Below are 12,500 nucleotides of genomic sequence, written 5' to 3' on the forward strand. Positions count from 1 at the left end.
TGCAAGTTGTTTTGCCCGGCATACACTTTTTTCAACAGCAACGTTGAATTGGTTCTTTTCTGATTTTAAAGCAATCCATTTTTAAGTTTTATACTTCTGGAACTCGATAACTGAGGAATAAAACTCAACGGCTATTACACCTTCGAACATCTGCTTCCCTAATTCTCGGGTTAAACATGAAACGTTTGTGATGTATTGGTATATTTGTTAATTTAAACACAGGCAAATTATTTTGTCAGTTAACTTTGAGGCACCGAGATGCAACTTGTTTTGCCTGGCATACACTTTTCTCAACAGCAACGTTGAACTGGTTCTTTTCTGATTTTAAAGCAATCCATTTTAAAGTTTTATACTCATGGAACTCGATAACTCTGATAACTGAGGAATAAAACTCAAAAGTGATTACACCTTCGAACATCTGCTTCCCTAATTCTCCGGTTAAACATGAAACGTTAGTGATGTATTGGTGTATTTGTTAATTTAAACACAGGCAAATTATTTCTTAACTGTCAACCTACCGAGATGCAACTTGTTTTGCCTGGCATACACATTTCTCAACAGCAACGGTGAATTGGTTCTTTCCTGATTTTAAAGCAATCCATTTTTAAGTTTTATACTCATGGAACTCGATAACTGAGGAATAAAACTCAACAGCTATTACCTTCGAATATCTGCTTCCTAATTCTCCGGTTAAACATGAAACGTTAGTGATGTATTAGTGTATTTGTTAATTTAAACACAGGCAAATTATTTCTTAACTGTCAGGCTACCGAGATGCAACTTGGTTTGCCTGGCATACACTTTTCTCAACAGCAACGGTGAATTGGTTCTTTTCTGATTTTAAAGCAATCCATTCTTAAGTTTTATACTTATGGAACTCGATAACTCAGGAATAAACTCAACGGCTATTACACCTTCGAACATCTGCTTCCCTAATTCTCGGGTTAAACATGAAACGTTTGTGATGTATTGGTATATTTGTTAATTTAAACACAGGCAAATTATTTTGTCAGTTAACTTTGAGGCACCGAGATGCAACTTGTTTTGCCTGGCATACACTTTTCTCAACAGCAACGTTGAATTGGTTCTTTTCTGATTTTAAAGCAATCCATTTTTAAGTTTTATACTTACTGGAACTCGATAACTGAGGAATAAAACTCAACGGCTATTACACCTTCGAACATCTGCTTCCCTAATTCTCGGGTTAAACATGAAACGTTTGTGATGTATTGGTATATTTGTTAATTTAAACACAGGCAAATTATTTTGTCACGGTTAACTTTCAGGCTACCGAGATGCAACTTGTTTTGCCTGGCATACACTTTTCTCAACAGCAACGGTGAATTCGTTCTTTTCTGATTTTAAAGCAATCCATTTTTAAGTTTTATACTCACGGAACTCGATAACTGAGGAATAAAACTCAACAGCTATTACATCTTCGAACATCTGCTTCCCTAATTCTCCGGTTAAAGATGAAACGTTAGTGATGTATTGGTGTATTTGTTAATTTAAACACAGGAAAATTATTTCTTAACTGTCGACCTACCGAGATGCAACTTGTTTTGCCTGGGTGACCCGAAAACACTGACTCCCGGTCCATGGACCCCCCTACGGACCGGGTCCATGGACTGCCCTACAGACCGGACCACGGACTATCTCTACGGACCCCCTCTACGGACCACCCCATAAAACACAGAATTAAAAAGAAATAACAACTGAAAATTTGTTTATACCGGTTGTCTGGATAGACCACTTTCTGGTGAAATCTAGCCGTTACGCTCAGCAAATCAGACTAAGGCTCAGGTGTTGCCTTTTCCTTCGCTGTTGACCGGAGTGCTTCGAAACTAAGTTCTTCCGCCATTTTGTTCAGGACAGAGAGATCGTGAAGCACAAACTTTGTACCCGAGCCTGAGCCCTAGTCTGTTGAATTTGCGGAGCGTTACGATTGAGATTTTGCTGACACGAGCGACACGAGTGGTCTATCCAGACAACTGGTAAGTTAGTGTTTATTTTCATTTCTATGTTATTTTAGGGTGGTCCGTATAGGGGGTCCGTAAGGGTAATCCGTGGACCGGTCCGTGAGGCAGTCCGTGGACCCAGTCCGTAGAGGGGTCCATGGACCGGGGGTCAGTGTTTTCGGGTCACCCGTTTTGCCTGGCATACACTTTTCTCAACAGCAACGGTGAATTGGTTCTTTTCTGATTTTAAACAATCCATTTTTAAGTTTTATACTTATGGAACTCGATAAAACTCAACAACTATTACACCTTCGAACATCTGCTTCCCTAATTCTAAGGGTTAAAACTCAACAGCTATTACACCTTATTCTCGGGTTAAACATGAAACGTTTGTGATGTATTGGTATATTTGTTAATTTAAACACAGGCAAATTATTTTGTCAGTTAACTTTCAGGCTACCGAGATGCAACTTGTTTTGCCTGGCATACACTTTTCTCAACAGCAACGTTGAATTGGTTTTTTTCTGATTTTAAAGCAATCCATTTTTAAGTTTTATACTCATGGAACTCGATAACTGAGGAATAAAACTCAACAGCGATTACACCTTCGAATATCTGCTTCCCTAATTCTCCGGTTAAACATGAAACGTTAGTGATGTATTGGTGTATTTGTTAATTTAAACACAGGCAAATTATTTCTTAACTGTCAGGCTATCGAGATGCAACTTGTTTTGTCTGGCACACACTTTTCTCAACAGCAACGGTGAATTGGTTCTTTTCTGATTTTAAAGCAATCCATTTTTAAGTTTTATACTCACGGAACTCGATAACTGAGGAATAAAACTCAACAGCTATTACACCTTCAAACATCTGCTTCCCTAATTCTCGGGTTAAACATGAAACGTTAGTGATGTATTGGTATATTTGTTAATTTAAACACAGGCAAATTATTTCTTAACTGTCAGGCTACCGAGATGCAACTTGTTTTGTCTGGCACACACTTTTCTCAACAGCAACGGTGAATTGGTTCTTTTCTGATTTTAAAGCAATCCATTTTTAAGTTTTATACTTATCAGAACTCGATAACTGAGGAATGAAACTGAACAGCTATTACACCTTCGAACATCTGCTTCCGTAATTCTCGGGTTAAACATGAAACGTTTGTGATGTATTGGTATATTTGTTAATTTAAACACAGGCAAATTATTTTGACAGTTAACTTTGAGGCACCGAGATGCAACTTGTTTTGCCTGGCATACACTTTTCTCAACAGCAACGTTGAATTGGTTCTTTTCTGATTTTCAACTGAGCAATCCATTTTTAAGTTTTATACTTATGGAACTCGATAAAACTCAACAACTATTACACCTTCGAACATCTGCTTCCCTAATTCTAAGGGTTAAAACTCAACAGCTATTACACCTTATTCTCGGGTTAAACATGAAACGTTTGTGATGTATTGGTATATTTGTTAATTTAAACACAGGCAAATTATTTTGTCAGTTAACTTTGAGGCACCGTGATGCAACTTGTTTTGCCTGGCATACACTTTTCTCAACAGCAACGTTGAAATTGTTCTTTTCGGATTTTAAACAATCCATTTTTAAGTTTTATACTTATGGAACTCGATAAAACTCAACAACTATTACACCTTCGAACATCTGCTTCCCTAATTCTAAGGGTTAAAACTCAACAGCTATTACACCTTATTCTCGGGTTAAACATGAAACGTTTGTGATGTATTGGTATATTTGTTAATTTAAACACAGGCAAATTATTTTGTCAGTTAACTTTCAGGCTACCGAGATGCAACTTGTTTTGCCTGGCATACACTTTTCTCAACAGCAACGTTGAATTGGTTTTTTTCTGATTTTAAAGCAATCCATTTTTAAGTTTTATACTCATGGAACTCGATAACTGAGGAATAAAACTCAACAGCGATTACACCTTCGAATATCTGCTTCCCTAATTCTCCGGTTAAACATGAAACGTTAGTGATGTATTGGTGTATTTGTTAATTTAAACACAGGCAAATTATTTCTTAACTGTCAGGCTATCGAGATGCAACTTGTTTTGCCTGGCATACACTTTTCTCAACAGCAACGGTGAATTGGTTCTTTTCTGATTTTAAAGCAATCCAATTTTAAGATTTATACTTATGGAACTCGATAACTGAGGAATAAACTCAACAGCTATTACACCTTCGAACATTTGCTTCCCTAATTCTCGGGTTAAACATGAAACGTTTGTGATGTATTGGTATATTTGTTAATTTAAACAGAGGCAAATTATTTTGTCAGTTAACTTTTGAGGCTACCGAGATGCAACTTGTTTTGCCTGGCATACACTTTTCTCAACAGCAACGTTGAATTGGTTTTTTTCTGATTTTAAAGCAATCCATTTTTAAGTTTTATACTCATGGAACTCGATAACTCTGATAACTGAGGAATAAAACTCAAAAGCGATTACACCTTCGAACATCTGCTTCCCTAATTCTCCGGTTAAACATGAAACGTTAGTGATGTATTGGTGTATTTGTTAATTTAAACACAGGCAAATTATTTCTTAACTGTCAACCTACCGAGATGCAACTTGTTTTGCCTGGCATACACATTTCTCAACAGCAACGGTGAATTGGTTCTTTCCTGATTTTAAAGCAATCCATTTTTAAGTTTTATACTCATGGAACTCGATAACTGAGGAATAAAACTCAACAGCGATTACCTTCGAATATCTGCTTCCTAATTCTCCGGTTAAACATGAAACGTTAGTGATGTATTAGTGTATTTGTTAATTTAAACACAGGCAAATTATTTCTTAACTGTCAGGCTACCGAGATGCAACTTGGTTTGCCTGGCATACACTTTTCTCAACAGCAACGGTGAATTGGTTCTTTTCTGATTTTAAAGCAATCCAATTTTAAGTTTTATACTTATGGAACTCGATAACTGAGGAATAAACTCAACGGCTATTACACCTTCGAATATCTGCTTCCCTAATTCTCGGGTTAAACATGAAACGTTTGTGATGTATTGGTATATTTGTTAATTTAAACACAGGCAAATTATTTTGTCAGTTAACTTTGAGGCACCGAGATGCAACTTGTTTTGCCTGGCATACACTTTTCTCAACAGCAACGTTGAATTGGTTCTTTTCTGATTTTAAAGGAATCCATTTTTAAGTTTTATACTTACTGGAACTCGATAACTGAGGAATAAAACTCAACGGCTATTACACCTTCAAACATCTGCTTCCTTAATTCTCGGGTTAAACATGAAACGTTTGTGATGTATTGGTATATTTGTTAATTTAAACACAGGCAAATTATTTTGTCACGGTTAACTTTCAGGCTACCGAGATGCAACTTGTTTTGCCTGGCATACACTTTTCTCAACAGCAACGGTGAATTCGTTCTTTTCTGATTTTAAAGCAATCCATTTTTAAGTTTTATACTCACGGAACTCGATAACTGAGGAATAAAACTCAACAGCTATTACACCTTCGAACATCTGCTTCCCTAATTCTCCGGTTAAACATGAAACGTTAGTGATGTATTGGTGTATTTGTTAATTTAAACGCAGGCAAATTATTTCTTAACTGTCAACCTACCGAGATGCAACTTGTTTTGCCTGAGTGACCCGAAAACACTGACCCCCGGTCCATGGACCTCCCTACGGACCGGGTCCATGGACTGCCCTACAGACCGGACCACGGACTATCTCTACGGACCCCCTCTACGGACCACCCCATAAAACACAGAATTAAAAAGAAATAACAACTGAAAATTTGTTTATACCGGTTGTCTGGATAGACCACTTTCTGGTGAAATCTAGCCGTTACGCTCAGCAAATCAGACTAAGGCTCAGGTGTTGCCTTTTCCTTCGCTGTTGACAGGAGTGCTTCGAAACTAAGTTCTTCCGCCATTTTGTTCAGGACAGAGAGATCGTGAAGCACAAATCCGCGGGAGAAGACTTTGTACCCGAGCCTGAGCCCTAGTCTGTTGAATTTGCGGAGCGTTACGATTGAGATTTTGCTGACACGAGCGACACGAGTGGTCTATCCAGACAACTGGTAAGTTAGTGTTTATTTTCATTTCTATGTTATTTTAGGGTGGTCCGTATAGGGGGTCCGTAAGGGTAATCCGTGGACCGGTCCATGAGGCAGTCCGTGGACCCAGTCCGTAGAGGGGTCCATGGACCGGGGGTCAGTGTTTTCGGGTCACCCGTTTTGCCTGGGATACACTTTTCTCAACAGCAACGGTGAATTGGTTCTTTTCTGATTTTAAACAATCCATTTTTAAGTTTTATACTTATGGAACTCGATAAAACTCAACAACTATTACACCTTCGAACATCTGCTTCCCTAATTCTAAGGGTTAAAACTCAACAGCTATTACACCTTATTCTCGGGTTAAACATGAAACGTTTGTGATGTATTGGTATATTTGTTAATTTAAACACAGGCAAATTATTTTGTCAGTTAACTTTCAGGCTACCGAGATGCAACTTGTTTTGCCTGGCATACACTTTTCTCAACAGCAACGTTGAATTGGTTTTTTTCTGATTTTAAAGCAATCCATTTTTAAGTTTTATACTCATGGAACTCGATAACTGAGGAATAAAACTCAACAGCGATTACACCTTCGAATATCTGCTTCCCTAATTCTCCGGTTAAACATGAAACGTTAGTGATGTATTGGTGTATTTGTTAATTTAAACACAGGCAAATTATTTCTTAACTGTCAGGCTATCGAGATGCAACTTGTTTTGTCTGGCACACACTTTTCTCAACAGCAACGGTGAATTGGTTCTTTTCTGATTTTAAACAATCCATTTTTAAGTTTTATACTTATGGAACTCGATAAAACTCAACAACTATTACACCTTCGAACATCTGCTTCCCTAATTCTAAGGGTTAAAACTCAACAGCTATTACACCTTATTCTCGGGTTAAACATGAAACGTTTGTGATGTATTGGTATATTTGTTAATTTAAACACAGGCAAATTATTTTGTCAGTTAACTTTCAGGCTACCGAGATGCAACTTGTTTTGCCTGGCATACACTTTTCTCAACAGCAACGTTGAATTGGTTTTTTTCTGATTTTAAAGCAATCCATTTTTAAGTTTTATACTCATGGAACTCGATAACTGAGGAATAAAACTCAACAGCGATTACACCTTCGAATATCTGCTTCCCTAATTCTCCGGTTAAACATGAAACGTTAGTGATGTATTGGTGTATTTGTTAATTTAAACACAGGCAAATTATTTCTTAACTGTCAGGCTATCGAGATGCAACTTGTTTTGTCTGGCACACACTTTTCTCAACAGCAACGGTGAATTGGTTCTTTTCTGATTTTAAAGCAATCCATTTTTAAGTTTTATACTCACGGAACTCGATAACTGAGGAATAAAACTCAACAGCTATTACACCTTCAAACATCTGCTTCCCTAATTCTCGGGTTAAACATGAAACGTTAGTGATGTATTGGTATATTTGTTAATTTAAACACAGGCAAATTATTTCTTAACTGTCAGGCTACCGAGATGCAACTTGTTTTGTCTGGCACACACTTTTCTCAACAGCAACGGTGAATTGGTTCTTTTCTGATTTTAAAGCAATCCATGTTTAAGTTTTATACTCACGGAACTCGATAACTGAGGAATAAAACTCAACAGCTATTACACCTTCGAACATCTGCTTCCCTAATTCTCCGGTTAAACATGAAACGTTAGTGATGTATTGGTGTATTTGTTAATTTAAACACAGGCAAATTATTTCTTAACTGTCAACCTACCGAGATGCAACTTGTTTTGCCTGGCATACACTTTTCTCAACAGCAACGGTGAATTGGTTCTTTTCTGATTTTAAAGCAATCCATTTTTAAGTTTTATACTTATGGAACTCGATAAGTAAGGAACTGGGAAATTTAGAATACCCAATTGTAGCCGTGTAAAATTTCATTCCGGGCTAATTGATTTCCCAACATGTCACAGGGAGGCACATTCAATATTAATCACAGACTTATCAATTTCCTGCTATCATGATATCCTGATATCATGAAATTGAACCTAACAGCAATTATTTTACCTCAACGTTTGAGCGTAAAGCCTGTATACCAGGGGCACCCAACGAATCTGTTCCTCACATTATCTGTTCCCCAGAGGAATCTTGCTGGCTGGCAAAAATACAGGTGTTTCGATGAGCTGGCTGGAAAATTTTGTTATTGATAGAGGTTTTGCCTGGGAATTACTGACTTTTTCAATCCGAACTGGCTGTAGAAACTCTGAAAACTGAGGACGACTAAAAAAAAAAAAAAAAAGAAAAAACCTGTTCCCTAGTCACAAACGTACGACGGCTGGTCAGAGTGATTGCGCTTGCGGAAAAATCTGTTTTGTCCCGGTTTTGTCGCTTTGTTCGAGGGATTTGAAAGCGCGCGGTATTCCTGGCTGGGAAATAAATTTGATCAGCTGGCTGGGAAACCAACCAATCTTATCTAGCTGGCTGGGAAATTTCTTGTGTGTCTTGCTGGGAAAAAGGAACAGATAATGTTTTCCCAGCAACACTGAAAAACACCTGAAAATGCCTTAATAACATTTATTTTCATTAACTGGGGTATAATAATACATTTTACAACAAATTGGTCGTTGGGTGCCCCTGGTATACCGGGAAGGCTTCCAGCACCGAATTCCCCGACGTCAACATTGTTTACTGCCTCCATAACTCGTTTGAAAACATCTGAATACAGTAATCCATGACATTCAGACGACGACTGCTCAATTAATCCCCCCACAGAGGCCAACCAAAGTTATTCCGTAAGCTTCGTCCACGTTTTTACCAGAATTTCGGACGGCGAGTCTAATCTGCAGGTCTCAGGTCGCAGGTTGCAGGTCATTGTTTCACCAATACAGAAAGTCTGGAAAGTATCCTAAACATTCTTAAAAGCTAACCTTGGGCCTAATTAGGCCTAAACAAAAGTTTTTAGGCCTAAGGTTAGCTTTTAAGAATGTTTAGGATGCTTTCTGTATTGGTGAAACAATGACTGCAACCTGTGACCTGCGACCTGCAGATTAGACCCGCCGAATTTTGGAACGTGATCACCATTTTCCCGCAAAAAATTACCGACTTGAAGGCGACAAATCCCTCTTCGAAAGAGCTGAAAAAACTTTCCTTCGACAAATTGGCTAACATTTTACCCTGGATGCCAGAGGTCTTCTCGCTCACCAGCGGCGAGGAGCGTCGAAGTAGTGCTGGTCGGCGAGAGAGGACGGCGACCTGTACCATTTTTCCCCGGGTGAGAGAGTTAATCCATAAATCCTATAGAACAAAAAATGGTTCCGTGTCCCAGCACTAACCGCCACTGTCGATGCGCGCAAACGAACGGAAATAGATTTGTGTTCCCCACAAAATTCATCTCGCCCCTAAATATGGTTATTCAATCATGAAAAAAATAACTACTTTTTTCTGCTTAACGTAAGTTCACAGTACAATCTGATCGATCCTAAATGCTTTAACACTTTTCTGAATACGAAACACCTTTTGTGTTATGTTTTTAGCCTTTGCTGACGGATATCTACACCGTCAGGAGACGTCCAGCCGAGAATTCCTGAGTCGGCTTAAGCTCCTCATGTAGGAAATAAAGGATATTTCTTCATCAATGAAAAGGCACTTAAAACCGTAAAGGGAAACGTCTTCTTACTGGATATCAGGTAAGGATGTGTTTTGTCAGAGCCTAGTCATGTATACCAAAGTCTCTGAGCTATGGATGTTATACCAAGGGCTCCGAGGTATGGATGTATACCAAAGTCTCTGAGCTATGGATGTTATACCAAGGGCTCCGAGGTATGGATGTCAAACTAAGGGTTCCGAGGTATGGATGTTATACCAACGGCTCTGAGGTATGGATGTTATACCAAAGTCTCTGCGGTATGGATGTTATACCAAGGGCTCCGAGGTATTTGAAGCCATATGAGGGTTGAGTTTATTGGTTCTATATACTCTGCTCTGAAAGGTCTTTCTCCAAGTACTCCGGTTTTCCTTATCCTCAAAAACCACTGAACGTTTGATTTGATTTGTTCTGATTTCAGTTGATTTGTAGTCTCCCGAATTAGTAGAGAACTCGTGCTCGGCTAATTTACCTTGAGACTTTAATAAAGTGGTTATTACTATTATGATGATTACTGAGAGTTCTTTAAAATAAAATAAAAAAAGAATGCGAACATATGTTTGTTATTAACGCTAACCGACTAACTACAGGAGACAAAAAAAACGGTCCAAATTACCTCCAAGTCCACGGGACAGCCATGGGAACAAAAATGGCACTATCTTTTGCCAACATTTTCACGGCAGAAATTGAAATAAAAATGCTAAGCCAGAGCAAAGTTAAAGCAACAGTATGTTCATTGTATAAGCTAACAACTTCCAACCGATTATAAAGTTTACAGCTGAGATTTTAGAGACGGAGATCACTTTCCTAGACACAACAGTATACAAAGGAGAACGATTCGGAAAAGAATCCATTCTCGATATCATAACATATCACAAGCCGACTGAAACCTTCTAATACACGCATTTTACCTCTTGTCATCCGCCCGGTCAAGAAGGGTTTTATCAAAGGAGAGGTTATTACGCTCCTCCATACAAACTCTTCAAAAACAACATTTGAGGAGACACTATTTCGATTGAAGCGCGACATTGCGCGCTTGTGTTGTTGTTTTGAAATAGTTCTAGCATTTTAAGGACGGTGCCTACTAATTAAAGATATTTTTGCCTCGGTGTATGATTATGCAGGAAATGTAGATCCTAACAAGAGTTATTGAAATCCAAAAAGAAAATTGGAGATAACCACGCATTTTTCAAAGATAATTCATGAATAATATTTGTAAAAACCTTTAAAATATAAAGCAATGTATGGCATTCTTTCGCAAATTGAAGCTTACTTATCTCTGAAAAATGCGTGGTTACCCCCAATTTTCTTTCTGGATACCAAGATCACTTGCTAAGTTCTGATTTCTCCGCATACTTTTGAACCGCGCAAAAAATATCCCTGTATTAATATAGACCACCCATGGGAAATTCGAGTATCTCGAGATGCGCAGAACGTATGCGCAATAACAATAGTGGGCACCGTCCTTAATCGATACTCGCCGGTGACGCTCGGATTTTCCGTCTGTGCGAAAATCAACGCGGCACGCAATTGTCTTTTGGGCGAACACCAAGGACAAAATGCTACAGTAACTGCTTGATTGAACACTAAACAAACTGATCCCCCACTTGCCAACTTGTGCTGTGCGATATCAGTATTTCTTGTGTCTGACACAGTTAAAAGTATGTGTAAAATATTAAGCACAGAGAAATAACAACATTCAAAAGAAAATATAATGCAACCCGCTTACTTTCTGACCACTCGTGGTGCTTGATTTATCCATAGTTAATAGAGGGAAATGGTTATGAAACCCGACAACTTTCTTTGTTGTAGGTTTTTGTTCTCTTTTCTGGCCTTCACCGTGCACAAAACACAATAGTTGTTTACTCCGTACTAGCCAATAGAAACGTGTTGGTTACGTAATTCTTGCATAGTGTATGAGCGCAAAACAAAAGATTGTGCACGGTCGTGGACTTTCCAACCTAAATAACTAAGGAACTAGCCAATAGAAACGTGTTGGTTACGTAATTCATGCATAGTGTATGAGAGCAAAACAAAAGATTGTACACGGTCGTGGACTTTCCAACCTAAATCTTGGCATCTTTGTTTGCTCCTTTGATGTTTGCCGAGCTTCCTAACCATTCCCCTCTATTAACTATGATTTATCGACGATCTTAGTAATCCCAGAGAATTTAAGCAAAACAAGAAAGTAAAAAGCACGTATCATTCGAAAAAATAGCAGCAATCCTTCTGACTTACCAACTTTACACTGTTCAAATCTCCTTCGAACAGGTGAAAGGATGCCCTCCTAAGGTAATTGATAGATCATGTCCACAGCATCACAAACTTGTAATTTTCTTTTTCTGGCACTCCCTATTTTCTTAGTAGTACAAACGTGTGTCGATCGGCAGAATTATGCTGCTTGTACCTTCAGGAGTATTTGATGATACCATATCTGGACCGCTTTTCGGAATCCCAGGCGGCAAGTAACCGTGTTGAGCTTTTTTGAACACTAGTACTGGCTTCCCTAGCTTTAAATTGCCGAAGAACGCTCGGTGTTATTAACTTTCTTGAGTTGGGCCTTGAAGTTTCCTGCGCTCGTACACTCGGAGAATGCATCGATAGATTTTCGTTCCCATTTCCACACCTCACATTTATGATTACTTCCCCTTGCTTGGATTCATTGCGGAAATCTATAACCGGTCCCAAATGGACCGCTAATTTCTCTTTTATAATTATACCAAGAACGACTTAATTGCCAGTGGAACTATTCCGAAGTAAACTGAACCAAGACGTTGCGTTTAAAATTTCGATAACTTGAACGTGAACGGGAAACTGACTAACGGATGAACTGTTTCATCAGTTGATGATCTGATATTTTATCCTGAAATGGGG

At 38.4% G+C, this 12,500-nt stretch overlaps 1 protein-coding gene across 11 annotated transcripts in view; it reads right to left on the reverse strand.

Moving 5' to 3' along the window:
* The window catches only part of LOC138045489 (uncharacterized), a 42,952-nt gene that overhangs the window by 21,958 nt on the left and 8,494 nt on the right, over positions 1–12,500 (reverse strand). The window contains exons 1-2 of one of the 11 annotated variants that reach the window (XM_068892095.1): positions 662–727; positions 519–582 (exon numbers count right to left, since the gene is read on the reverse strand). The exons of 2 other annotated variants lie outside the window; for them this stretch is intronic. In XM_068892095.1, coding sequence (XP_068748196.1) covers positions 519–551 — 33 coding nt within the window. In that variant the 5' untranslated portion in view covers positions 552–582; positions 662–727. Of the gene's footprint in view, positions 1–254; positions 297–518; positions 583–661; positions 728–1,291; positions 1,346–1,394; positions 1,511–1,546; positions 1,605–2,776; positions 2,853–5,415; positions 5,490–7,757; positions 7,800–12,500 lie in introns of those variants that run through there. 8 more of the 11 variants (XM_068892041.1, XM_068892012.1, XM_068892032.1 and 5 more) reach the window with 8 other exon arrangements.

This window comes from Montipora capricornis, chromosome 1, assembly GCF_036669925.1.
Source record: "Montipora capricornis isolate CH-2021 chromosome 1, ASM3666992v2, whole genome shotgun sequence".
Lineage (NCBI taxonomy): Eukaryota > Metazoa > Cnidaria > Anthozoa > Scleractinia > Acroporidae > Montipora > Montipora capricornis.